Genomic DNA, 26,235 nt, shown 5'->3' with positions numbered 1-26,235 from the left:
ATTTCTGGGGCAGCTTTAGGAGAGGGGATGCTTGCTGGTGTCCTGTGCAGGTAGCCAGGGGTATCACTGCGGCACGTTCAGCGAAGATTGAAAGGCGACTTACAAGCTCAGGGCTGAAAGCAGTTGCATGAGTCGCTCCTGTGTGAAGCCACTATTGCCAGTATCCAAGGCTTTCCATTCTCTTAGGTTCACAGACTAGCTGAGTTATGCCCAAAAAAGTACAGTTTGCTCATAAAGCTGGTCCAACATATGTTGGCTCATGCCTTTCCAGCAAGTCTGCAAGCTCTCTGGGGAAGGAAGACTCTGCTTCTGTTAGTTTACATAGTGCTAAGTACACTGGATTGTCCTTTATACATTATCTAGTAAGCAGGGCCAATTCTAACATGTTATTGTCAGTTTGCATTAGCAAATTCTGACATTGCCTCTTTCCCAATTACAATTTATTAATGTTTATCAAACTGCAATATATTACTGTATTTGTGTGTCATCCCCCCCACTTGTTCTTGCTTGTTTCTACTAACATAGGAGTGTAGGTGTGAAATTTTAGAAAATAAAAGTCCGAACTTTGCAAGAATTCTGGCCCTTAAATTGGATGCGTGACAGAACTGAATTTGTGAGCCTCATCTTCTGTCGAAAGCTCCTAGTGGTTACTGTTGCTTTTGGCTAACTTACTGCTAGCCCAGGCTGACTGGGGGTAATCAGCTTGCACTTCTCTTCTCACAAATGAACATCAAGGGTCAGATCTCCCTTCGCTGATGTCAATCCACTGACTCTGTTGAATTTACTCACTCTGACATAAATGAGAACAAAACTGGGCTCCAAAGCTTCTGCATTAGTTGCTTGTGGTAAACTGTGGTCCCTCGGAGCTGAGCTGAAAAGAGTATTAGACCTGCCCTATGTCACTGGTAATGTGTAAGGCCTACGCCTCAACCTCTGTAGGTAACTGGACTTACCAGATGCTAAAGCAAAGCACAGAAGCCCTGAGAATAGATTGCTTTTTTTTTCAAAGGTACAGAATAAAGCTGAGAACTACAGAAACTGCAGTGAGTTGGTTATACGCAGAAAAAGTACTGCATAGCAGCAGCTGTGTGCGTGGTCTTCAGCCCTGTCCTGGAGCAACCCTTCCCTTTCCCTCCGGATGAGCAGACACTGATAATTCTTTGGCGCCGCTGGGTCTTACCTGCCTCTCGAGGCTGCCTGCAGAGAGGCAGTGATGACAAGGACAGTGGGGCACTAGGGACTAGTCTCAGAGCAGTTAATTCTGCCAGCAGTGCTGAGGAACTTACCAGCTTCTTGGTCACTGCTGGCCTCAGCAGTATTTGAAGTAGCTTGCTAAAGACAAAGGTGTCTATATGCCAGTCCTAAGCTCTCTACAGCATGCAATCCCCTCTGGTTTATTTTATTTTATTTAAGACTGTTTTAAGATCATAAGCGGAACCTGTTCTCACCTTCCTTCTTGTTCTTGGAAAAGTACATTTAAAAGAAACAAAAACCAAAAAACAAATGGGACTGTTTTGAACCTTGAGAGAAACAGTTCAGTCTGGGAAAAGCTTTTGGGTGACAGGCTGTTCTAGCTGACCTTATTCTCTTGACCTTATTATATAGCAAAGCACTGGCTAATGCTGTACCTTGTTAGCCTCTGCTGGGTGGAGCCAGAGCTGCCATCTCTCTGGCAGTCACCCTGTTTTGCTGAAAGCTAATGGAGATTCTCCTTTGGATCCAGTTTGAGAGATCTGTGATTTTAAAGCAGAGCTGACTTTTTCAGTTCTGAGTGCAGCAAAGTAATTAGCAGCTAAGATTTAATAGGAAATATAGAGAGAGTTGTACTTGCTGACACAAATAAGGTAGAGTACAAACTTTTCCTGGGCTTGAAGCCAACTGGCTCTCTTTCTGGGATTCTAAAACTCAGAAACAATTGCTTTATTATTTCTCATTTCTGCAGAATATGGTGGCCCTCTGCTCTTGTAGTAAAATAAACAGCTATGTAAGAAATAAGACTACTTTTCTCATATCTGTAGGGAGCAACTTATGATGGGAACCATTATCCTTTAAGGCACCCATCTCAGTTCTGAAAATGCAAGGGCAGTTTGCAGACTGTATGTTTACTCAGATGAACTAAACTAATAGGAAAATAACAATGCCTCTTGAAGAAAATCTGGTGGGAATAATGTTGTTGAAACTTCACTTCTGACTGTAAACTTCCCCTTGCCACACAAGAGGGGAAACTGCAATTGAAATCTGCCCTCTTCCTGCAGTGGTGCTGCTAAATGAATGAGTCACCTGTGAATTACAGGGCAGTAAATACATCCACTGACACCTAATAAAGCAAGGCAGAGTGAAGTTCTAGTACTTTATGGTGTCACCAGAACCCTATGATGTATTTATAGCCAGCTTCCCAGGTTTTTTCCTTTTTTTAATTTATTTTTATTTTTATGTTGTACTCATACAGATTGACTCTCTTGGCCTTTCTCCTTTTTGCCTAAGGTGGTTTACACAATGGTTTGTAGCAAAGGAAGGTTGGTAGGCAGAACTTAGACATAACAACTCCTCAGCACAGAGAAAACACACAGCAGCTCTCTGGTTCTCCTGTTCAGGGGCTACGAGGCATTTTCTGTCTACGGCCAGGGCAGTTTGAAGTGATGCTCATCTTTGTACGTCCCCCGCACCTAAGCTGTTACCTCTGTATGTGGGGAAGGGGTTGGTGGCAGAGTGAGCAAGCTGAGAAAAGGATCAGTGATTTGTTTTGGAGCTAGGTAAGTTACTGTCCATTGAGGGCTCTGCCTCTCGCAGCTGCCCAAGGGCCAGCATGAACAGGGGCTCAGCTACAGAGAAGAGGATGTGGTCTGTCTGACTGTTAAAGGGGAAGTAAGATCACAAGGATGCTACCATAGATTAGTCAACAAAGAAGGTCCCTTTTCTGTTTTTTCTCTTTCAGCAACAGGGCAGATAGTTATAGGAAAGTGGCAAGGGGTGTATCCATGCAGTTCCCCTGCTCTTCCCTCCAGAATTGTGCTGCCTAAACCACATCAATTTTCCACACAAAAGAATGAATTTTCCACCATTGCCTTCTGGAGAAGCAGCACTGAGTCCTCAACGTTTAGATCTGGAGCCCCATTTTGAGGGATTGATCCTGTAATGTGTGATATATTCTGTCCTTTTTGTAATGCTGTAGCCAGAGGAAAAGTAGGTAAAATGACAAGAGGCAGATCTTTGTTGCATTCTTGATAACTAGTTTGGTCTGAAATTTATTCAGAACAGATTTCCTGTATTTTACAAATAAACTGTTCAGTGATGTGTATTTAATACACATCCTTTCACCTAAATCAAGCCCCCTACCGTTTAACTGCACAACAAATATTTCAGAGTACTTTGTCTGTGGACTGGGTAAAAGTCAGGACTTTAGTGGCGAGGGATTCAAGGTGGATGCCAGCAGCCTCGTGGGTCGGCAGTCTTTCAAGAGTGATATGCCAGGTTATATTCCCCCTCCTCTCCCAAGTACAATTAGGAGCACGGGGAGGCTTCCTCTCGAAGACAGGATCCTTCTGGGTAACCTGCCACATATATATGGCAGCAACTCCAGTTTCCTCAACACAACTCAGGGCCAGGAACAGTTGTCTTGCACAGATAAGGGCACAGATAAAACTGCTCTGTGCCCTGTGCATGGCACTGCAAATCTGTCAGCCAGCAGGCACCTGCACTGCAGGTTACTCACCCCTGTCTCTGGCTCTGAGCAAGTCTGATATTCACACTTTAAGGCTAACAAATGGCCACCAAATCAGTCAAATGTTTATGCTAACAGCATGCACTGGTTAGGATGGAGAATCTCAGTGTCTGTTCTGCTCAGTTCCCATGTCTATCAGTCGCTCACTGGCTCAACACCTCTGAGCCTGTTTCTTTATCTGCAGAACGGCAAAGTAATACCTAAAGCTGTTGAACGGCTTCATTAATAAAAGATTTTCAAGTACTCTGAGATTCTTGGGTGGCAGATGTTGGATAAATTTGAAAGTAATATTCTTGCTTTCCAGCTTTACCATCCACAAATCATTGATTAAACCCAGCAAAACACTGAAGTGTTTCTGACTGCTCTCACCCAATTTAGATCACTTAAACTATAACATAAGTTACTAGAAAATGAATTACAAGCGTATCAGGCTCAGCCAGAAGTTCTAGGTGTGCAGCTCGGGCTGATCATTACAAGTTAACTGATGTGCTGTGCTGTACCAAATTGAGATCAATGACTGAGAACATTGCATCTCTGTGTTAGGGAAATACTTATGAAATTAGTGAAGCCGGTTTCTGAGGCGCATGTGTGCACACCTGCAAATATGGATCTAGAGGGGAAAACCAAGGAAACTTACAGCCATAAACAATTTATTCCAGTTTGAATGATTAAGTGAAGGAGAGGGAGGCAGCGCAGTGCAAGGCGAGTCCTGGGGCTGGCTGGCTCCTTCTCCAAAGCTCCTTCCTGACTCTCTGAGCCATCTTGCGTAAGTTACTTCACGGTCGGTGCCTGGTTTCCTCAGTGTGGCTGGGGATTCTTGCCATGCAAATTGATAGGCAATAAATTACTAGATAATGCTACCGCATTTATTTATTAATTTATGGGCTGCAGACTCTGGCTGCGGTCCTCACTCCCCGAGGATTAAGTGCAAATAGCCGGGTTTGGACTCAGCCTATTGTTGTTTAAAAAAAAAAGGCAGTATGGAGTTTTAACGAGCGCGGTCGTTCCTGGTTCTCACTTTGCTCCTGTGCAGCTGTGGCCGCAGGACGAGAGCTAGGACGGGCCGGCGCGGGGGGACGCTGTTAATTAAGCGCATCCCCGTGGCATCGCAGAGGGCCGAGTACCGGCTGCGCCCCCCTCGCTCCCCCTCCCAGCCGCACACGTCCCGCCGGGCTCTTGTCCCCGCTGCTCCCCCGGCTCCGCGCCCGAGGAGGGCCGCCCCTGCACGGCAGAACGGGACCGCGGCGTACGAGGAGATGCCCGTGGAAGCGGGCACGTCCCGTCCCCGCACGGACAGGGTGGGGGAGTTTCCCCACGGGCAGCTCGGGGCGGGCAGCCGCCGCGTCTTGCCCGCGGGCGCTGGTTTCCCGGTGCGGTGCGAGGCGCTCCCCTCCGCTGAGGCAGCGCTGGGAACTCCTTTGCGAACAGTTTTGGGGGGCCGGGGTGTTTCCCATTGCTGACAGCAGCGCCGCCACCCGCAGGCCCACCCCCTCCTCGCCCCGGGGGGCCGCGCCAGGACCGGGACCCCCCCGCCCGCCGGGGCCGGGGGGCAGCGGACGCGTGTGTAAGGCACCGGCGCATGAATGGCGGGGGCGGTGCCGCCCTGCGGCCCCGCCTCCCCCCGGAGCCAGCCAGTCCCTCTGCGGAGAGCTGCCGCCGCCCTCATTGGCTCGCCGGGGCCGGGAGATTTGCATACGTCTCTCCCATTCGTGGATCCGCTTCCCCCGGCCGCCCCGGCTGCGCTTCACCTGCGCCGCCGAGTTGCCTGCACTTGGCGCGCCGGCCGCCAGCATCCCGCCCCCGGCTCCGCTCGCTCCGCGCCCCGCTCCGCGCCCCGCCGCGCCGCCGGACCCGCGCCGCCCGGCCCTCCGGCCTCTCCTCCGCCCTTGCTTGCCTGCCTGCCTGGGAAGATCTGGCGTTGCCCTCCCCGGCTGCGCAGGGTTAATCGGCTTGAGCCCTCGGTCGCCTGGATCCGGTGGAAGGAGGATAACAATCCAGATCTTTGTGTGTGTGTGTGCGCGTGTGCGTGTGCCTAGCAGTTCTGCATTGCAACACTTGCCAGTGGAGAAGCAACAGAACCCCCCTGGAATTGGGATAAAAAAAAAAAAATCAAAAATTTACCTGGGGTCTCTGGCTTATTTCTTCTTTTTTCGTTTCCAGTAGTCCCTCTCAGCAAAGTGAGAGACAGGGATCGCAGGCAGGGAAAAGTCCTCAAAAGGACCCCGTGATCCTGGAGGATCCTGACAAGTGCAAGCTCCAGGACCCTCGCGCTGACATGTGCGGCTTTCCTGCGCTCTCCTGGAGGCTCGGTACGGCCGCGGGGTTCCTGGCACAGTAGATCCAGCCCTGGGAAACGGCGCGTCTTATTCTTCTGTGTGTGGTTACTAACCTCCCCCCTTCCCTCCCCTTCCGTCCTAGCACTCGCTCTCTCGCACAGACACATACTGTCTCTTTGCCTCTTGAACATACACGCACGCCCTAGAGCCTCGGAAGCGACTCTCCTTTCTGCTAGCATGGGTCCCCTGGCATCATGAACCTTATCCTCTCTCCCTGGCTGGAATTCAGACTGTCCGTCTGTAGGTGTCCTGTGCCTTGACCATGCACCTGAGAATAGACCCCAGCATTTGCCCGGGACGCCGCCCTGCTTGGACCCTGTGGATGTGCTCCCTCTTTTGGGGATGTATCGTCAGCTCTGTGTGGAGTTCCTCTAACGTGGCTTCTTCTGCCTCCTCTTCCTCGTCTGTATCTCAGGCTCAGTATGAGTATCACTTCCACGGCAGCAAGCACCACTCTGTGCCTATCTCTATCTACCGCTCCCCTGTCTCCCTCCGAGGAGGACACGGTGGGTTCCCACTCTTGTTTCTTTCTAACCTTTTTGCAGAGCAGCTGGAGCAGCAGAGGGGGAACAGGGACGATGGCTGTGACTCCGGGGGAGGGGGGGTCCTCCTAGCCCCTCATATTTCTGCCGTTAGCTCCCTTCCCCATTAACCCTCCTTTCCTCCCCTGCCCCCTCCCCGAGCAGAGCCCAGGGCTGAGGACGGGCCGCTTCCAGAGCCAACTTCCCCGGCCGGCGTGGTCCAGCAGGACAGATGGTGGGGGCTGGAGGGGCTGGGGCGGGCTCGGGCTGCTCCATGCGAGGCAGCAGCGCCGAACACCTCGGGGCAGGCGGAGGGGCACCTGCTTCTGTCCCGCTGGGGCTGGGGCTCCTCTGAGAGGGGATCACTAACTCCCTGGCTCCTGGCCCTAGGGAAGTCGTAGCGGCTGATACGGTCCTTGCGGAGCCCATCTTCCTTGCCAGCCACCCTGGTCTTCCCGGGTGCCCCGCTGTGCTGAGGGCCGGCCGGGGGCTCGGGGGAGGTGCCCGCCGCAGTTTCTGCCCTGCCCTGCCTGCTCGCTCGTCGCTCGCATCTTTCCTTGGTGAAGTTGTCGGGTTGCTCGGGGCGTACAAAGGAAACAGCGAGGTCTCCTTACCTCTGCTCGGTGCCTGGCAGTGGCTTCCCGGGAAACCCAGGGCAGGAAATAATAGGGAGTGGGTTTCCACTCCGGCAGACAGTAAGGGAGAAGGGGAAGAGGGAGTGAGGGACACTAAGGGAAGGAGGGGGAACTCACCAGCACCCTGCCCCTGAAATGCTGAGCAATGCTCAGCAGCTGGACCAGCACTATTTCTTGCCTAGCTCTCCTCAGTCTGCCAACCCCGAGAGGAGTTGGCCCAGGCCTGGCTGACATGGGGGCTTCCCCCTCATCTCCGCCTTCCCCTCTCTTCTGGCCTGTGTCCCTTGGCTTTCTGCCTTCAGCCACATCAGCCGGGAGAGGCAGGCAGGCCCTGGCCCTTTCCTTGGACGGCTACAGGTCAGGGTCAGGTCTGGCCAAGGTATGAATCCCGCAGCAGCTCTGCTCTGTCACCTTTTAGGCAAAGGTATTGATATGCTGGAAAGGTGACTAAAGTCTCCGCCATTGTACCCAGCTCTGTCCTTTCCCTCCCAGCTTGCTTTTCCTTTAGCTATTCCTGTTGGAAACCCTTTTGGGCAGGGACTGGCTGATCCCTCATATCCCTTACTTTAGTACAACAGGGACTCTCTCACATGATCCTTCAGTATTGCTGCAAATAACAGGGCTCCTGCTGCTAATGATTAATAACCCATAACTGAGTTTCACATGGGTGGTGCTTAACAGATGGTCTTGATGTCTAGCACGGCACTGGTTCCCTTCCCATGTGGGGCCTGAATGTGTTTCTCTTGCTTTTTGGGGTGGATGTGAGTTTTGGGGTAGAAGTGGGAGATTGGTGGGCTGATAGGATGCTGCCACTTTTGTCTGCAGAACTGGCTGTGCACCTCTAGCTCAACCCATTTTGCCCAGCGCCATTTCAGTCCCAAGTCCTTACCTCTGCAGAGCGGTGCTGTTCTGCAGTGCCCTGGGCTCCCCCTTCCCGTACCACCAGAGCACCGGCAACCTGCCGTGCAGTGCTCCCAGTCACCCTCTTCCCCTGCCCTCCAGCAGCTCTGCCAAAGCACCTCCTGCAAGTGCAGCCCTGCTCTGCTGGTGCTCAGTTGTGACCCGTAGCATCTGCCTCCTGGCTTTGTTCCTGAGCCTGCTCCCTCTCCGATGCACCTCAGCTCAGACCTGCAATACTGAGCTCTATCTACAACTCTGCCAGTGTACCTATAGCCTTAATTGGAGGTCCGTTCATCGCTGTGCCATTTGAGCTCTTCAGACTGCTCTGCTGCTCATCTGAGCGCTTAGCCATGACACTCCAGGTTTCGATATCCCTGTAACCCTGACAGAGCCCTGCCAGCACTTCCTCCTAGTGCCTACTGCAGCCATGTCATGCGGCATTTCAACTAACTGTCCCAGGGCTCTCCCCTCCCTTCCCCTCTCCTTCCAAGCAGTCTTCTCCCTCACTTCTGATACCGGTTCTTCTTCTTCTGGTCCTGCACAGATGTGCTTTGTAGCTGAGTGCTCCTATGATGGAAGAAGATAGCAAAGTCTAGCTCATAGGTCACTTGTGAGGAGAGAAGGATGTTGCAAAATGTGATAGTGGTTAGCCTTGATGTAAAAGGCAGGCACTAGTCTGGGGGAGAGTCCACAGTCTGTTTCCTGGTCAAGAAATGATAGTTCTTTTCTCCTTGATGACTTTTCCATCTGCCCTGAAAGCCCAGCAAAGCCTCATTTAAGAGCCCCGAGCAAAAGCTGTTATCAACTTCAGTGAGAGACAGGCATTTTTCCTGTGTCCTCATTGCAGTAAGGAATCAAGAGAAATGGAGAGCTCGGGGAGCTCAGGCTGGTACGTAAGCCAGCCTGAGATTTTTTTTTTCCCTTTCCTAATCGTGCCATGTAGCAAAGCTGGCATGGAAACCCCCCTTGGCCATGAGTAAGGGAGGGGGGAGAGAGTGAGTGGGAGAAGAGACCACTAAGACAGCTGGTCTGTAAACACACGCGTGGTTTATTTTCGTGTTTTCTTTCACTGTTGCATGACAGAGGCCCTTGGAATTTGGATTTGTGACAGTGTTGAGGAGTCAGATCCCAGGGAGGCCGTGTACTCCTTGTGTTTCCTGGGATTTTGATTTTTTATTTTTGCTAGCGGGAAATAAAAAAATCATTCTGACTCTTGCCCTACTTGGTGGCTACATTCATACTGGTTTCTGAAGGAATCAGGTCAGGATCCTGGCCACCCTGCTGTCTTGCTTCCCAGTCCTGCAGTGCTGACCACCGGGGCTTAGTCTTTTATTTATCCGTATTTTCCTTTTTTCTTCTACATCCCAGTGGATTTCAGTCTGTTTGAAGAAGCAGATTAGTATCTAGTACAGAGGAAAAGTAAATGTCTCCCAAGCAGTGAACACTTGTTTGGAGTCTGTGTTTAGTGCTCCTTTAAAATCAGTGGAAAAACTTCTTGTGGCTTAAGTTGAACGGGACTGGGCCCAGATCTGGCTGTCGTTACCGTGCTGGTGTTATGAGAGTTAATTCTGAAATCACCGAGCTGGTGCTTTCCGGTAGTTGAGCTGCAACCTGCAAATGTAAAACTTGGCACGGCGCATCTTCTCAAGGAGAAAGTCTGTAACAGGTTTACCTCCCTGTCAGCAGGGGAGTTAGCCTGGCCAGACAGGGGACTTCAGCAAGTCAGAAAAAATCTTTTTTCCATTTGAGGACCTTCCTATACTAGCAGAATCTTTCTCCCCGAACAATAGGAAGGAAAAGCCATAATTCCTCTTTGTTTTACTAAGGGCTTATGGGACAGAGGGAGGAAGAAAATCCAACTGTGGAACAAAGTCGGGGCTGTGTTTATTGAAAGTCCACATGCGCTGAATCCTCCTGCCTCCCCTTAGCTATTTAGTGCCCTGCTGGGTCAGCTGCTTTACCAGAGCCCGCAGCAGTGGCTTCACAGCCCCTCTTTCCATGTCCTCATCGCCTCAGCAGATGAAAAATGCATGCCCCTGGTTGACAGATAAAATGAAGAGATTTGTGTGTGTTTTGTCTTAGTGATGAATTAATTAATTTGGTTTTTTCTTTTCTCCTCCAGCTGTTTTTTCTCTGGCCTTCATTAATGGATGGTGAGCAGGGGTGCACAGAGGCGACGTGTGATGCCTCGTGCAGATTGCCCAGCCTTCAGATTGTTGCTGTGTAGGGGCAGCTATGGGAGCAATGGTGGGTGTGGGGGCATTCCTCTTTTGGTTTTCACTTTGTGGGGAGTAGGCTTGCTCAGGCTGTTGCACAAGTCACAGCTTGTCAGAAGGACTGGCAGTGAGCAGTCACCAGATCTGGTAGGTGTAGCTCTCGGGTAGGTGTAGCTCTCAGGCCTTAGTCAATTCTTAGAAGTTCTGTCATTTATATGAAGCATTTCCATCTCTTATGTCTTTTTTAAAATTAACAAATGAGAACGAATGCTTGGACAAATCAAGAGAATGTTTCCATAAAATAGGCAGGTATTCTGCAAACCAGTGTCAAAGCTTGCCACACACAGCTATGACAGCATACTCTCTTTATAATACATATGTCCTACTCTTTGCTGCTCCTCCAGCGTGACCAATTCCTCATCTCAGGTGTCTTTGTTGGTGTCTTTGTTACTGCAATCCTGCCTTTTCTACAAAATAGAAAACTAATTCCCAGTACTTGGCACTGCCTGTTCCTCAGTACCGAGCAGGACCTTCCCTGTTCGTCCATCATCAGGAGATTACTTTGAGCAAAGGCTGGTAGCTTTAACAAAAGGGAAAAAAATCATTCTATACAGAGCAGTCAGTGATCCAGTAAAATTAACTTCATTCAGAGCTGAAATTAGGGTTGCAGTTAAGTTCTGCAAAGGTGAAAAGCTGGAAGTCTGTCTACTTTCTGTGGCTCGTCTCTAGTCTCCTGTCAACAATGAAGCCTATTTTTTTTTTTTTGCAAAGAGCAGTGATTCTTTATGCCTGAATGTTTACATTCCCTTCCTCAGAGACATTGACAATGACTAATATTTTTAAAGGAAGGTGAATTCTGCCTAAATTGTCTCAAACTGGCTAACCAGAAATTTAAGCATCCAAACTCACTAGTCCCTTGTAGTCTTGTTGAAGTGATTGTAGCTGAGCTTTGCCCCCGTGTGCTGAGGCTGAGTCTCTGTAGCTCTTCTGAGAAAGCACAGTGTTCGGTAGTTGAACACAGGAAAATTCTGGTGTATGCAGAGGCTGTTTCCTCAAAATGAGGTTACTATTTGACTTACTCTTTGCATACTTTTATACGAAACAGTTTCTGATCAGGTGTTTTGACTTCTTATTCTGTGCACAATATTAACTGTTCCCAACTTGGCATAGCTTGCACTGATCTGCAAAATTGAAGCTTAAGTCTGCTCAGCTGGTACTTGATCCTGGGAGATCCCAGTGATCTTATGAGGTCTGGAACATAAGAAACCTTAAGTTATTGTTGAACCCTGTAACTCTGATATAATATATGTCTCTGTGCTCTTTGAAACATTGCTCAGACCCATGCTGCTGAAGGTACAATCTCTTAAGATGTTTTTAAAAAAATCCTCTTCTGATAGCTACTTTGTGCTTGCTCAGTATCTCATAGCACATTTTGCAAAAGTGGGACTGCTAGTCCTGAGTCAGAATTAGATCACGGCTTTCTTCCTCTTTATATTTCCTTTGCAATTTAGACTGGAGAGAGGTTTCTTCTTCTCTTTATCATTTCTGCTTTTGGGTAATATAGCCCTGACTTGTCAAGCAACTGCCACATTCTACTGCAGAGGTGACTGCATTTCAAAGACAGATGAAGGATCCTGCTGTATGCTTTGTACAGGCATTGAAGTTGTAAAGAATATTGGGTTATGTGACACAAGCTGCGCAGTCAGAATGCTGCAGAATGAGAATGGTACTTTTTATAATATTTCTACATTTAAAAAATGAAAGAATTTTTTCTTAAAGATGCTGGCCAGTTTTCCTTAGATTTTTTTTCTTTTTCTTTTTTTCTTTCTCTTCTTTTGCCATGGCATGAAAATATGTGCTTGAACACTGTTACGACAGTCACTGCGTTATTACATACTGTGCTGTTGAAAACTCCAAATGCCCAGGTCTCTCTAGAAGCAGGAGAAAGTACCTAGGTCATCTAGGGTGGGAATACTCACAAGAAGAGTAGTCTCCAGCTGGCAGTGGGGAAGTTCCACGGTTTGCCACACAGAAGGTAACTAAATAAAGAGCTGGAGCTTCTAAGTGGAAAGAACAGAAGTTTTGTCTGGGAAGCACACAGGATGACCATTCTTCTATTTTCTCCATTTCCATGTGCTGTGCCTGAAGACCGGCTCTCTGTGTAGTTGCCCAGGATGACAGTCCTGTGCCGGTTGGCAGACATTTTTTGGTTTTGCATTTCTGTTGTTCTGGTGGGCTTTGATAACTATAAAAGGTCACTTGCATTAGAGAGTAAAAGGTGGTTTTCATGTCTTGTGTGTAACCCCTGCGCACAAGACGATGTGCTGTTGACCAGTGGCTCTGATTTGTTGTATGACCTTGGTGAAACATTACCTCTCTTTCTGACTTGTTTTCTTCATCTATGAAATGAAGAGAAAACCATTTATCTCCTAGGTGAGGTGAGCAGTCCTGGTGCACCTGTGTGCTTTGCGATACCTGGCAGGGAGCCACAGAAGTGTATGAAATCCCAATAGTCTTCCTTGGCTTTAGATGTCGGAGCAACTTAAAAGAGCAGCCTGCTTCGATCTCTCCTTGAAGGACAAGCAAGACACCTTCAAATTCTGGACATAGATCCCAGTAGTGTTTTCCTTCATGGCTTTAGAGCCTGCACAGGCTCTAGTGCCAAATGCCAGCATTGGTGTTTCTGAAGGAGCAGGAGAGGGTTTCGGCCGGAGTGCTGGCTGTGCCAAGTTCCAGGCAGCCACTGGAGCCAGGGGCCTACAATTCTCCACGGCTCCCTCGCCACTCTCACAAATTATTTCTCTTATGCTCTTTGTGTGTGTTGTTTTTGCACATTAAAACATAACTACTTATACCCCTGAGTGACTTTCCCCCAAACTATGAATTTAAAGTACTTCCAACACTGTCTTTTAGAATTTGAATATAATTATATGCTTTGGGTGTAAATTGTGGTTTTTGCTACATAAGAAACTAATGGAAATGATCTGCCTGTTCCTGTAGTTTACAGATTATACGCTTTAGATCTGGGGATGTATATTTAGGCTGCTTTTCTGTATGGTGTATTAAAATGAAAATGAAGTTGGTGTGAGCTATAGTGGTTGCTAAGCACGAATAGCAGGCTGATAAAGGACATTACTAAATTGATCCAGTGCTAAGGTTTACTTTATTATCTCTTAGTTTTGTACCTTTCATCTCTTTGCATTCTTGATGATGGAGAACAGGAGAATGGAAAGTATTTCACAGTCTGTAGAGGGCCTTGTGTCTGTAGAAGCTCAAGGGACAGGGTGAATCAGAAAGACGTAAGATGTTGCTAAAAAAAGACCCTTTGCTTATTCTGTGAATACCACATGGTGAAGAATCAGGGAAGACTTTGTTTTTTAGAGGGCTCAGGAAAAGAGTACCATCAGGCTGATTTGCCTGTTTAGTCAACAGGCCAGGCTCCATCGAATAGCTGCAGAGTAAATCTGTCTCTATGCCATCCTTGGAACATGGTTTTGAATTTAGAACAAATTTAACATATCTACATAAAGCAGATCAAATTAGTGGAAGGGGAGAGGAGGTGAAGTTTGGATTTTTCCAACAGTTTGATCTTTAACATCATGCTGGGTGACATCAACTGATTGCCTGGACATGTTTGGTGAACCCTTTGGTTCCTTGCTCATCTGCTGCACTGCCCAGTGAGGGTTTTCATGACTCCCTGTGGCAGCTGGATCCTGCAGTTACAGCAGCCTGCTGCTCCTGCTCCAGCTGGTTTGCTTAATGACCCCAGCCAGTGGAGACGTTATAGTCATGATGTCTGGAAATGTTTCTATCTAGCTGGTTCTGCAGATTTGCTGTTTCAGCTACCAGATGTTTCAGCGCACAAATGTCCTCCACCGCTGGTGAAAGCTTCAAACCATAGCATGAGGGCAAAGCAGCAGAGTACGGCAATTTCCAAAATAGCATCGGGAAGGCAGTTACAGGGTGGTTAAGGGAGAGAACATGCAGCAGACAACTGTATATCAAGCACACTGGTCATTAACAGTGTTTCTCCTTACCTCACTTACAAAGCATACATAAACATGGCTTTAGAGAAGCCACGTCTACCAGTGTTTTATTAAAATTGAAAATTTTCAGTACTACTCATTTTGTCAAGCAGGAAAACTGGCTTCTTAAGCACATACGTGTGCTAGCAGATGTTGCAAGATAGTTTGAGATCCGCCTGCCTTATGCACGGCAAGTGAACATGTTTGACTAAAACAAGAATTAACCTGAAATTGTTGAAGAAATGCAAGTGTTTTCAAATAAAAGAATAATAAAAAAGGCCTGATTCATTTTGATTCAGTTATTACGCTGCCTGAACTATATGTAGAAAATGGGTTCTCTCAAGGTCTCCACTTGACTGTCTATTCTGGAAAGATTCTCATTCTCTGGTTGAATGCTAAGGAATCCCTGTGTTTACTGGATTAAAACCTCTGAGTTTCTTGTGCTTGATCTTTTGTAACTTCCCTGAGTTATGGTGATCGCCTGAGACAGTTTCATTCTAAAACTGTTGGAGTTTGTAGTTATATAGACATATTTTCTGACCTACAAGCACTGTGGGTCTTTTAGTATCTGGTGAGGTCAAAGTGGAAACAGTAAGTAAAAAAATTCCTCTTTCCTTTGTTTGTTCTTCTTGATTTACTTGTCTAATGGTAGCCCATCTTAGCTTTTTGCACAGTCTGATTATGGTACTGATAATTATGATTTCCTGGGCTTTCACAGAAGAGTTCGTCATTCACTGATGTCCACTGAGTGCAGTGTTTAGGAATGCTGGTGGCCTGAACAGGACCTAGAGAAATCTTAAGTTTATGTGGCCTACATCTAGTCATCTGCTTCTGTAATCTCTCTGTAGGATTGAAGGAGGACCCCCTGCCCCCCTAATATCGTATTTTCTTTGCAGTTCAGTAATGAATGCCAAAGCTATTCCAAGTTTCCCTGATCTTGCTCCCCTGTCTGCAGTCCAGCATATTTCCGTCAGTGTAGGTTTGCAAGATACTGATGGCTTTGAATGCCTTTTCACTTTGTATTATCTCACCACGGAGTCTGCTTTCCTTCCTGTGCCCTTATGCATTCAGAGGCAGTTCATTAGAGGCAAGGAAAAGGCAAAGAAATTAATTTTCCTTGAGAAATGTATTCAGCACCTTATACAGGCTTGAAGAAGTGAATCAGAGCAGAGAATTCTTACTATATCCTTTTCAAACTTCTCCCCACCCCCCCGCATAATCTGGAGAAAAAAAAAAATGTCTGTGCCCTCAAGCATCCCTTTACCTGGTGACTTGCATTTCTGACACTAGGCACTATGTGACCATGCCAGGCTTCCAGTAGCCTGGAACAGAGTAAGGTGATGGGAGTGCCTGTCTTCCAGAATCGATGTGGATTGGCTTAGGAAAAAAAGAATACATCTCGTAACCAAAGATCAGGGTGGCAAATTCTGCTCAGATGAATGCTAGTAGTGTATATCTAAGCTTATTTCGTTTCAGGTAATTGTTATTCCAGACAGGTTGGTTTCTATTTAACAAGCCGTAGACTCAGGCTACTTTTCCTGGCCCAGTCATTAGGAAAATACACACTGGCAAAATGAGCAGCCTCCCCTACTGGACTAATTAATACTTGATAGTTGATTTACAGAAATGGTGAAAACCTGAGCCTTTTGTGCATTCCTTGGTGAGAACTTTTGTCAGTGAGGCCATATCCCACTTGGCAATGGGCAATGTAGACGAGGCTTTTACTCAGCAGCAGCACTGAGCAGAACTGAGGACAAGAACCCCCAAATTTTTTCCCTAGCTGTGCCACTGGCTTACCTTGACATACTGGGTGGTAAATTTTAGGGGCATATCATACGTTGCCAGGTGTTTCAGTTTCTATATGCTGTAGTGCAGAAATGTGATGAGTATTTAAAATCTCTTTAGATCCTGACATAACCCATCTGAAAAGAAAAGCACTATGTTGTTATTGTTCTTTCCCAGCATACTGGAAAGATATTATCAAACTTCAGCCAGAATATTGGGTCCTTTGAATTTAGGGACTACCACAGTGCTGTGTCTCCACCACAGTGCTTTGGATTAAGTCCTGGGAATTCATCCCTGTAATGCCCTGAGAAGGATTGGTGCCTTTTTATGTAGCCAGTTCTGCAAAGAAATATTGACCCTTGTCCCAAGAATACAGTGTCAGAAAAATGGGGAATGCCTGGGCTGTGTGATTAAATGCAGTTTTGTTTCAGTCATATCTTTCTGAGAGTGAGTGATTCTCTGCTGCTGGTGACGGTTTCATTTACTGCTTCAAGAAGCATTACAGACATGCATTTCTCTTCACTGGTTCCAGAAATCTGGGGGGATTTTTTGCATCAGTGATCCAAAGAGCTGACCACGTCACCCCAGCCTCTACTTTCATTGTCCCTGTTGACAGTCTTCTGCTTTTGTCACAAGTTAGATCTTCTCTGCAACTGTTCAATCAATTCATTTTACCAAAAATTGCGAACAAAATTATCAAGATGATTTCAGCTAGCGAGGGAAAGAAGAGGGGAAGGAGAGAAGAGCAGGAAAATGGAAATTAAGCTGAAGTGTAAATCAGTCAAAGGTACAATTCCCATTCTTTCTGTCTCTTTGATCAGAAGTAAAGGAGGCAGGGATTATCAGAAGAACCATTAAAGATCCAAGTAGTTCTCAACAAAAGACACAGACAATTTGAAGCTGGAGGAAAAAATACACTAAAGAAACAGGAAAGGACGGAGCAGTATCAGAGCTCAGCAGCAGGGCTGCCCTGTTGGCTCCTCTTGATCTGAGCTGAGGAGGTTCAGGATGTTCTGCAGGAGGCTGCAAGGTCCGCAACTTGCCCACCGGAGCCCCATGCTGCTCATGTTCAATTTACAGTGGTCTTTTAGCCACACACTTTTTTGACCTTGGACCTAGACTTCAAAGTATTCCGTATGTTTTTATAAATCCAGTTACTGTGATGATTGAAACACTCATTTGGCTTATTTATTTTTTTTTACCATTGCCTGTGTTCTTGGAATTCTTATTGCCAGTATCTAGAACAAGACACTAATACATTTAGCTTATTACCTACCAGTCTAAAGAGTCAAGGCACTTTTTAAAAAAATATTTTCTATGGAGGGAGAAAGAGCAGATTCTGCTTCAGCTCAGCATGGGAAGAGCTATGCAATGCTCTTAGTAATCTGTATTACTAAGAAGGTCACTGGGACAGGCCCAGGTAAAGGCTAGGCTGTACCACAGTCTGCAGTGGTGCCTTGGGGTGTGTGCTTGCCCTGCCTGTGCTCCCCTGTTCCACAACAGGAGACAAAGAGGAGTGGTTTGTTCAAATGCAGTGCCTGAATAGCGGGCATTTTTGTCGGGGCACCCCTGCGTGTATACATAGGGATATGCGTAGTATTTCTCCTCAGGGAAGCTTGCTTCTCTTCAGAAGCTGTATCTAGTTTTTACGTTTCTGCTGAGGTTTAGGATTATGTGTAATTCATGTCCATAGGGAAGCTGAGTTCAGCTTCAAGAAAGGGCTAGGGGCTGTGTGTGGAGACTATTTGCCTATGAATACTGAGTAAAGACAAAGCAGTCATATCTGCAGGAGCACTTTGTTTCTTCTTTTATCCCGTTTCATAGCCTGAGTGACTATCCTACAGCAACCCTTTTCCATAACCTTTCTGGGTTCCTGGATTCAAGGGCACCTTCTAGAGAGGCTGATGATTCTATCTCTGGCCTTCATGTAGATGAACTCAGCTGTGTTTACAGAAGTCCTAATTAGTCAAGAAGTTTAAAATACAGTAACAGAGTCCCTGATGTGCTATGACAATGCAGTGTCATCATTTTATGGTGCAGTGCTAATGGTTACTAATGATTTATAAAATTATTTATAAATAAAATAATTATAAAATTAAATAATTATTATTACTTATATGATCCTCAAACAAAAAACCTAAAAATGCTCTTGTAAAAGACGACATTTCTGTTATCTTTGCTGTTTACATCATACTTGCTCTGCATGTCTTAGAATGAATCGCAAAAAACCAGTGCAATCATTCCAAAAGAATTTGTGGGAAGGTTTTAGGAGCCTGCCATGCAAGCCTAGGCTCTATAAATTCACGGACAAGACTGTACTATTAGAAAATCATTTGGAGTCTTATAGTCTACAGTCTTGTAGGCTACGGTCTTACAGTAGCAAAGATTCAGGAACTAAAAAAGATTTTTGGTTCAAATTACAGTTGAGTCATGGATTCTGTCGGTAATCTCTGAGGACAAGGCCTGGAAAATGTATGAGTGAATGTAGAAATTCACTGATAAAGAAATCCTGCATTAGAGTTGAGGTAAGCAAGGGACTAAACCGTCCCAGAATGCTGAGCTGCAGATAAACTCACAGTACAATCAATGATATGTCAGCACCAATTTTGGTTAGACGTTGATACACAATTAGAAGAGACATATCCAACCTGAAGGAAGAAGTTAATCACAGAAGATGATAAGAATTTCTATGCACATTGGTCCATCTGGTCTGGTATTCTGTCTCTGGCCGTGGCCAGTGCCAGATGCTACAGATGGACACAAATAACCCCTTTGATATGTTTAATTGTATATCCCAAGGGAGGGTTGTGGTTTTTTTCCTTGACCTCACAAACGGTGATCACCTTATGCTGTAGAGAAGTGAGGAGACTCGTTGCAGTTTTATCCTAGTTATAATAATTTCACATGCCATTATTAAGAAGTCTGTTTCTTATGCTAACTTTTGCTTAGCTATTTTTACATTGTTCTGAAAGCATTTTATGTAGCTTCTTAGAGCATCACAGCACTGAGAGAGAGCAAGCAACCAGTTTTTGTATTTCTTGTTCTAAGATCAGAAAATGGGACACAGAGAGAGAAAGCAGTTTGCTGAGTCAGAAACTGTCACCACATTTAAACAGTCCAAGTTCTGCTGAAGTCCCTGGGTTTACAGCTTTCTGTCACTTCACTCCAGGCCATCAAAGTGCCTAACTAATAGGCTTCAGAGGTTAATAGAGTTTAAGCTATCTGAATGCAGCTGTGTACGAAGTCAAACCTGACACTGCAACCTCGCACTGGTGACACCTGGTCCACTCCACCTTTCATATTGCTTTTACCTGGTGGCATGGCTATCTAGGATTTCCTCGCAGAAATATGTGCACAAGGGAAAGAGGCACATGCGTAATTAGTCTGACACTACCAAAAAGTGTTGACCATCATGATTAATCCATTCATGTACCTCCAGTATAATATGTCTGAAATACTTAGGATTTACTGTTTGTGGGCAGAGTGTTGGTACGGTGCATGTGCATTGGGTCTTCCTGGAATATTTGGATCACTGCACGTGCCTTATACGATTGACCTGTACATAAGCACTGGAAAACTGGATGTCTAGAAATGCCAGACGCATGTACACAACTCTCCAGCTTCCTCAGATGGAATTTCCAGGTAGAAAAATAAGATATATTTGGGGAAATAGGTGCATACAGCAGCCATACCTCTTTCTCTTCCTAATAGTAACCCACATCAGGGACTTCTGAGGACTGGAAATATGATGTGTGTGTGAGAAAGAGACTACACTTTGCTTTGCAGAAGAGCTGGATCTGTGTGCATTTCTGTGTAGTAAAAACAATATCTCAGCCATGCTAAGTGCTGCCAGAAACTTTTTCTTTTCTGCCTCCAAACTGCATAGATATTGAGCCCGTTGTGTCCACTTTGAAACAGCAGCTGCCACGTACTCCACAGTATTTCAGTTGCAGTCTATGGCGCATAGAAGTAAGTCCTTTCTGTTCAGCCTTTCCATCTAAATTAATGTAAGCCTCCCAAACAGCAGCTTTCAGATAGGAATATCCCACAGGGAAAGAGGCAGAGTGGTCTAAGCAAGGAATATGGAAGCAACAACTTCTGGATATGGGTTCTGTTTTGACCCTGCCTTCTGCTATAGCTCTAGACAAATCAGAGCTTCACCTCTGCGTGCTCTGAACTCCCAGGTGATAATGGGGAGTTGAAATACTTGCTTATCTCCTAGAGGCTTGGGAGTCATAACCAACCTGATATTACTTTTGCCATTACAAACCAGAAGACATTCGGCGTCAAGACAGAGTCTGTTGTGCTGGCACCGTGCTCCCAGCTGGCTGGAGGTCACTTTGGGTCCCTTGCTGGCACAGTTTGTACCTGCATATCGAAAGAAGTAGCTCTGACCTGTGGATCCCAGATTCAGCCTTGGCTGTCGTAGTGTGCAGAGCATTCATATATGTTGTGCCAACCCCAGATGAAAATCTTTATTGATCTCTTGTATTTGTTAGCAGTTGGCAGATGGAGGAGCCGAAAAGGGATGCCAGGGAACTTAGGGCCTGGGCAGAAAGGACTTCCCTCTGTTGTTGTAACCTATGGTGTGAGTAGATGAGGGTACAGAGAATGAAGAGCTGTCTAGTTTATTCAAGATTTCTTTTTTCTATCTATGGTGTGGGACAAAGCCCCAAAAATGTTGAAAATGTTGAGCTGACTATTCCATGGAATTCAGAGAGGGTCAGTCCAAGTATCTTCTTTCAACAGTTACTGCTCAAGGGAGATAGATCATATCTTCATGTGAAACATCCAAGCACCTGATGCAAAATAACAATAACACAACCCTTTTTCTGCACACACACACACTCATATACACTTGCTTATGACTTAACACCATATGTAGGAACTTAAACAGAAAACCATTAAACTTTTATAGGAAAAAATAACATCATTAAAAGATGTTTTCCCAAAACGCATTCCTTCCCTAAAATGCTGGTAGCCCTCAAACTACTTCTGCAACAATCTTGCTGAATTCATCACCATAAACAAAATTAATTCAATGAAACTAAGCCACAGATGGCCTGGTTTCTATAGTCACCATAGTAAAAAGTCACTCACAATAAAACCATCCAAAGCCTTGGATTTAACATGTGTGATCCAGAATATGGACCAATGCTCCAAAGGCCCTCGTGGAACCGAAGCTGGCACGACCACAAACCTGCCATGTACCATGGTGAACTCACACAGACACTCAGTAAATAGAAACATTCAGTTAACAGTGGGAGAACATTTTTCACAAATAACCACTCTAACCTATCAGCCCTGATCCTCAAGGGAGTCCTTGAAAACAGTTTCAAAGGAGGATCTTAGAAACTAAAATTTGTAACTGTTAGACTCTAAAAATCAAGGGCTTGGTATAGCAATATTGATTTATAGTACGTTGTATTTCTTCTTACATCCTGCTGCCTGTGAACTCCTTCACGTCCTATAGGCAATAATTAGTTCTCTCTCTGTCCCACTGAGGTAGAGAGCATATTACTGTTCCCATGGATCTACAGGTAGCAGTAACCTGTTCCCTCAAATTGACTAATTTATTAGGTAACAATGTTAGAACTCGGAGCTATTAGTCTAAACCTGCATGTAGCTTTGAAAGTTGCCGTCACACTTTTAGATCCGAATAGGGTTTATGTTCCTTATGTTTTGCATTTTATTCTTTTATACTGGTTAGTCTACTAAAGGCGAACCTTGCTCATTTATATCCTTTGATCATCATGGGTATAACAACATCATTACAAGAGTTTCAATCTTTGATATTTTTTAACTTCATTAAGTATTTATTTATTAAGCTTTCCAAACAAAACATGTTTTTAATGAAACTTGAAGCCTTATTGCTAAATGCCTAAACTTGTTTAAAACCGAATATAGAACAATTCCTATAAATAGTTTACTTCTGATGAATTACCCTTCAGTGGAAAATTCTCAACCAATGCTAGTCATAAAAAGATTTGGACACAAATGCAAACAAAAACGCACATCTATGCTATTAGAACCATTCTGAAAGCCTGGGTTACATGAGTATTAATCCATTTAGAAGGCTCCCAAAATAGTTGCTGTTATTTCTCTCTTACTTGATACAGTGTGGCTTGAACAGCAGGAGGAATGAGAAATATTTTCACAAATTTTTAGCCTTAGAACTGGATGTTTTAAGGCCTGTATTAGGACTCTGTAGCTGGGATTTTAATTGAAGAGGATTTTTTATATTGAAATTGGTATCGATGAGATTCTGAGAAAAAGCATTCAAAGATGATGGAGCAGTGTCATACATCAGTAATAAGGTTATGGTATTCTTTTAACTGCCACTGTGGAGCTAACCCAGTCCTGCAGGTTCTTCCAAACCAGGCTGTGGTTGTGGACTTCTTAAAGTATCGTTGATTCTGTTATGAAAACATTTCGTTGTGAACTTCCTCACTAATTCTGCACCAAAAAATTCCTGTCTATAACCTGCTACTGGAGCAAGCCTGAACAATGGCTCAATCCCACCTTCACTGCTAGGTGCCATACCATGTTTTTGCGTGTTTAAAGCTAGACAAATTTAAAGCCCAAACAATTCACTGTTTAGGCAAGACATTGTTTAGGATAAACAGTACGATATGTTAATGCAATACATTACAATACCTTGTTCAGGCACATATAATACAGTCACATTTACATAAATGAATAGTCCTTGCATGTCTCTACATATTATGGATTTGCATACTTAAACTAGATGTTTTAAAATTTGTTTCTTAGTGGCAGTTATCAAATGGAATATATAATTTTGATGTGATCACAGATGTGTGGGACAACATTTAGTCTTCGTTTTGCAAGATTTCTGTCTATGTCTTTCTTACCAAACTGTTTGTTGCTGACATCATTGATACATAGCTCAGTGTTTGTGGGGTCTGAAAATCTGTTTCTGGATCTTCCATTTTCTGGTTTTATAATCTTAGCCAAATTACGCAAACTACTTACTGCCGTTGCCTCCTATGTGTGACAATTACAATAGTGACCCAGCTTTGTAAAACATTTTGTGATACATAGTATTTTTTTATTATGTAGAAGTATTATTGCAAGTATACACATAGAAAGAATGGTGTATGTCTGCATATGCACATTACATTTAGAATGGAGTCCTTGATTTTACCCTTAATTTACCTGTCCTAAAATAACATATATGAGAAGCTTAATATTTTGCATTTTGTGGTTATTGAACTAGTATTTAGGGATATTTTTAAAGTTGATATTCGTTAACATCACGATCTTATCCAATCCCTCATTTAATCTATATTGCAATCCCTCATTTAATCTATATTGAGCTGCCTAGGTGTTATTCATATTCCCTTACCACTAGCAAGTCAAGGTCTTGGGGAAAGAGACTTGATGCATTCTGTTTATCCCCGATAGTTCATCATCTAAGATAAGCCAGGGTTGTCTGCAAACTGCAATCTCATCAGGCAGGCTCAGATAGCATCTCACTTGACTTTTTTGCTTATTCCATTAACGTGTCTGTCCTGGACATTTGGGATGCTCAGCTTTACCATACTGGTAAGAGCAAATGATTAACTGGGGATTGAGATTTAGCCATCATTGGCTCCATTAAACATGACAACCCTTTTAGTTGTTACTCTGAACCTCTATAAGGCTGTGCTCCCACAGAGCATTTAAAGAGGAGGGAGAGGAAGGATCAGAGTGCAGTGGCTTTTGTGACAGCTGTGCACCACTACATTTCACTTAAAAAAAGATCTTAATTCATGTCTCAGGAAAGGCTTTACTTTCTCCCTTGTTGTTGATGTTGATTTCCCATACAAGTATTCATTAGCACTGGCATTTTAGAGGTAAAAAGCAAGTAGGATCCCTAATTCCTATTCTTTGGGCTTGCTTTCTACAGCTTAAATAGCTCTGGGGACAGACCCAAGCAGTTACCACTGATGCGTGCATGCAGCAGCAGCGGCTGTGTGCATGTGGTCAGGACCACTTAGCATTCTGCGTCTCTTCCTGCAAAGCGTGCCCCAGTAAAGCAGTCCATTCAGAGTGTCCTTAAGCTATATAGTTCATAATTTGTCTGTGAAATTGTGGGCATGTGAATAGCTAGCCCCCTAGAAACACTGGTGGGTAGGTTTGTAGGTAGGTAGGCTGTGGAAAATTCAGGGAAGGAATGCCAGCCTCATTTCAGTGCTTGCATTGGCAGAGAAGAGAGGAGAGGGAGAGAGTGCAGCAAGGAGTGGGTTAACTGCCTGCCTTTCTAAAGAGCTGGCCTGGAAAATATTTTTCAACTTACCCTTTCAATATTGAGGTTTTGATGCTTTTTCTGTTTCACAGGGTTCAAAATGGATTTGTTTTTCATGTTCTAAGGGGTTTTACTACAGTTATAACAATTTTGATAACAGTTCCAATAACATTTTTGATAAAAGAATTAGCATTTAAAATGTTGCAAAAATGAAAAACGTTGAAAAGTAAAATGTTGCTGTTTTTTAAAGACCATTTTTCATTTTAAGAAGTCTTTAGTTTGAAAACATTAAAGCAACTGTATTATCTAAGAAAATCTGCACCAGAACACTGCCAAAGGAAGCAGAGGCTGGGAGGGGAGGAGGGACAGGGTGGTCCTTCGAATCTAACTGTGAGGAACCTCCCTTGGATGGGAAAAATGCTTATCCTAGAGAATCACGTCTCTAGGTGATGGCCAGTAGCATTTACAGGTGTGACAGGAACAAGAAGGCATTAAGTGATTGGGTTGAATCACCTTGTGTTTATTCCTAACATGTAATACGGAAACATTTTAATCCTTTGCCCAGCATGTCTGCTTATTAAACTTTCCCAACCCAGCAGAAATCCCCAAAGACTGTTGACCGCAGTCCAATCTGTTTTTAGAAATAGCTACATCCATGCCAGAGATTTTCAGAGGAGTCCAGTCCTTTGGATTATTTCTCTTGCTGTATGATACAGCTGAGAATTCCTACATTTTCTCCATTCTGGTTCATAAGTGTCTACCAGTGCTGGGTAGAGATTATGAGGCCAAATACTGTATCTCGTGGACCAAATTTGGAGAGCTGCACTCCACAGTGGAGGGCAATGCATAGATCCTGCCGATGCTGTATGGTTTGTGTTGGGATCCGAGGAGGAAAGTGCTGCTGCTGTTCTTCATCCTCCATTCCAGGCTGCAAACCCCAGCCTTTCAGAGCATGGAAATTGTCTTTTTAACTGACTCCTGCAGTTAGGAGAGAGAGTGCTGTACAAAATGTTGCATAAGGTACCTCCGTAGATACCCAGCATTGTCCGTCTCTCAGCTGTTATGTGTGTAAATAGCATAGGATTTTTCTCATCCCCCAACAGCCAGGCAAAGTACCACTTGATTGTGGTTTCCTTTAAATCCAATTTTTGGACACTTCTGTCTGAGCAACAAGCTGTGGATTGGCCTCACAGAGGATGATGCTGATAAAATAGTTAATGAAGAGAAGTTCTAATGTTTTCCAAGGTTAAATAACGTGCTCACGATCTAGTACAACGTGCACAAGAAAAAGCGAGACCGCACATTACATACCGCCAAAATATGCTATAAGTTCAAATACGACAGGAGAGTACTGGTTCTGATCCTAGTTGTGTTCTGCTGTCTTTAACAGCAATCTTCCAGGTTTATGTTGATATCAGTAATAGCAGCATGTGGACCATTTTACTTGTAAATAAAAAAAAATCAGGTAGATAATTGATTTTTAGAAGCCTGCTTAGGCTATTATTTTTATTTGTTCTTCTGGTGCAGGGGACTTTTTGCCTGACACAGGAGTGTGGCAGCAGAGCAAGGTGTATTCTGGGGCAGAAGGTGGGTGTTTGGGAGAAGGAGGGTGATCGGCAAGGGCAGATGGGTGCTGCAGTGCCTCTCTGACTCAGCCAGGGTCATTTTAGCAAGTGTGTGTGTTAGGGAAGTCGAACATTCATTAGGCTGGAGATCTGAACAGATGAGGTGAAAGCCCCTTTCCCTTTTACTTCCTGTTGACTCTGGTGTTAATATTTAAAGATACACAGGATAACAGTAGGTATCAATATATTGACTCATTCTACTCAGTGACTGTAGCAGGGCTAT

At 44.9% G+C, this 26,235-nt stretch overlaps 1 protein-coding gene across 9 annotated transcripts in view; it reads left to right on the top strand.

Annotated features, from left to right (window-relative positions):
• NRXN3 (neurexin 3) overlaps positions 1–26,235 on the top strand; it is a 1,011,514-nt gene that overhangs the window by 629,684 nt on the left and 355,595 nt on the right. For 5 of the 9 annotated variants that reach the window (XM_075753776.1, XM_075753774.1, XM_075753772.1 and 2 more), the window contains exon 1: positions 5,466–6,563. The exons of 2 other annotated variants lie outside the window; for them this stretch is intronic. In XM_075753776.1, the coding sequence (XP_075609891.1) occupies positions 6,320–6,563 (244 nt within the window). In that variant the 5' untranslated portion in view covers positions 5,466–6,319. Of the gene's footprint in view, positions 1–5,464; positions 6,564–26,235 lie in introns of those variants that run through there. 2 more of the 9 variants (XM_075753775.1, XM_075753777.1) reach the window with 1 other exon arrangement.

The sequence above is a fragment of the Balearica regulorum genome, chromosome 5, assembly GCF_011004875.1.
Source record: "Balearica regulorum gibbericeps isolate bBalReg1 chromosome 5, bBalReg1.pri, whole genome shotgun sequence".
In the NCBI taxonomy this organism is placed as follows: Eukaryota; Metazoa; Chordata; class Aves; order Gruiformes; family Gruidae; genus Balearica; species Balearica regulorum.
This window is presented reverse-complemented; position numbering and strand designations above follow the sequence as displayed.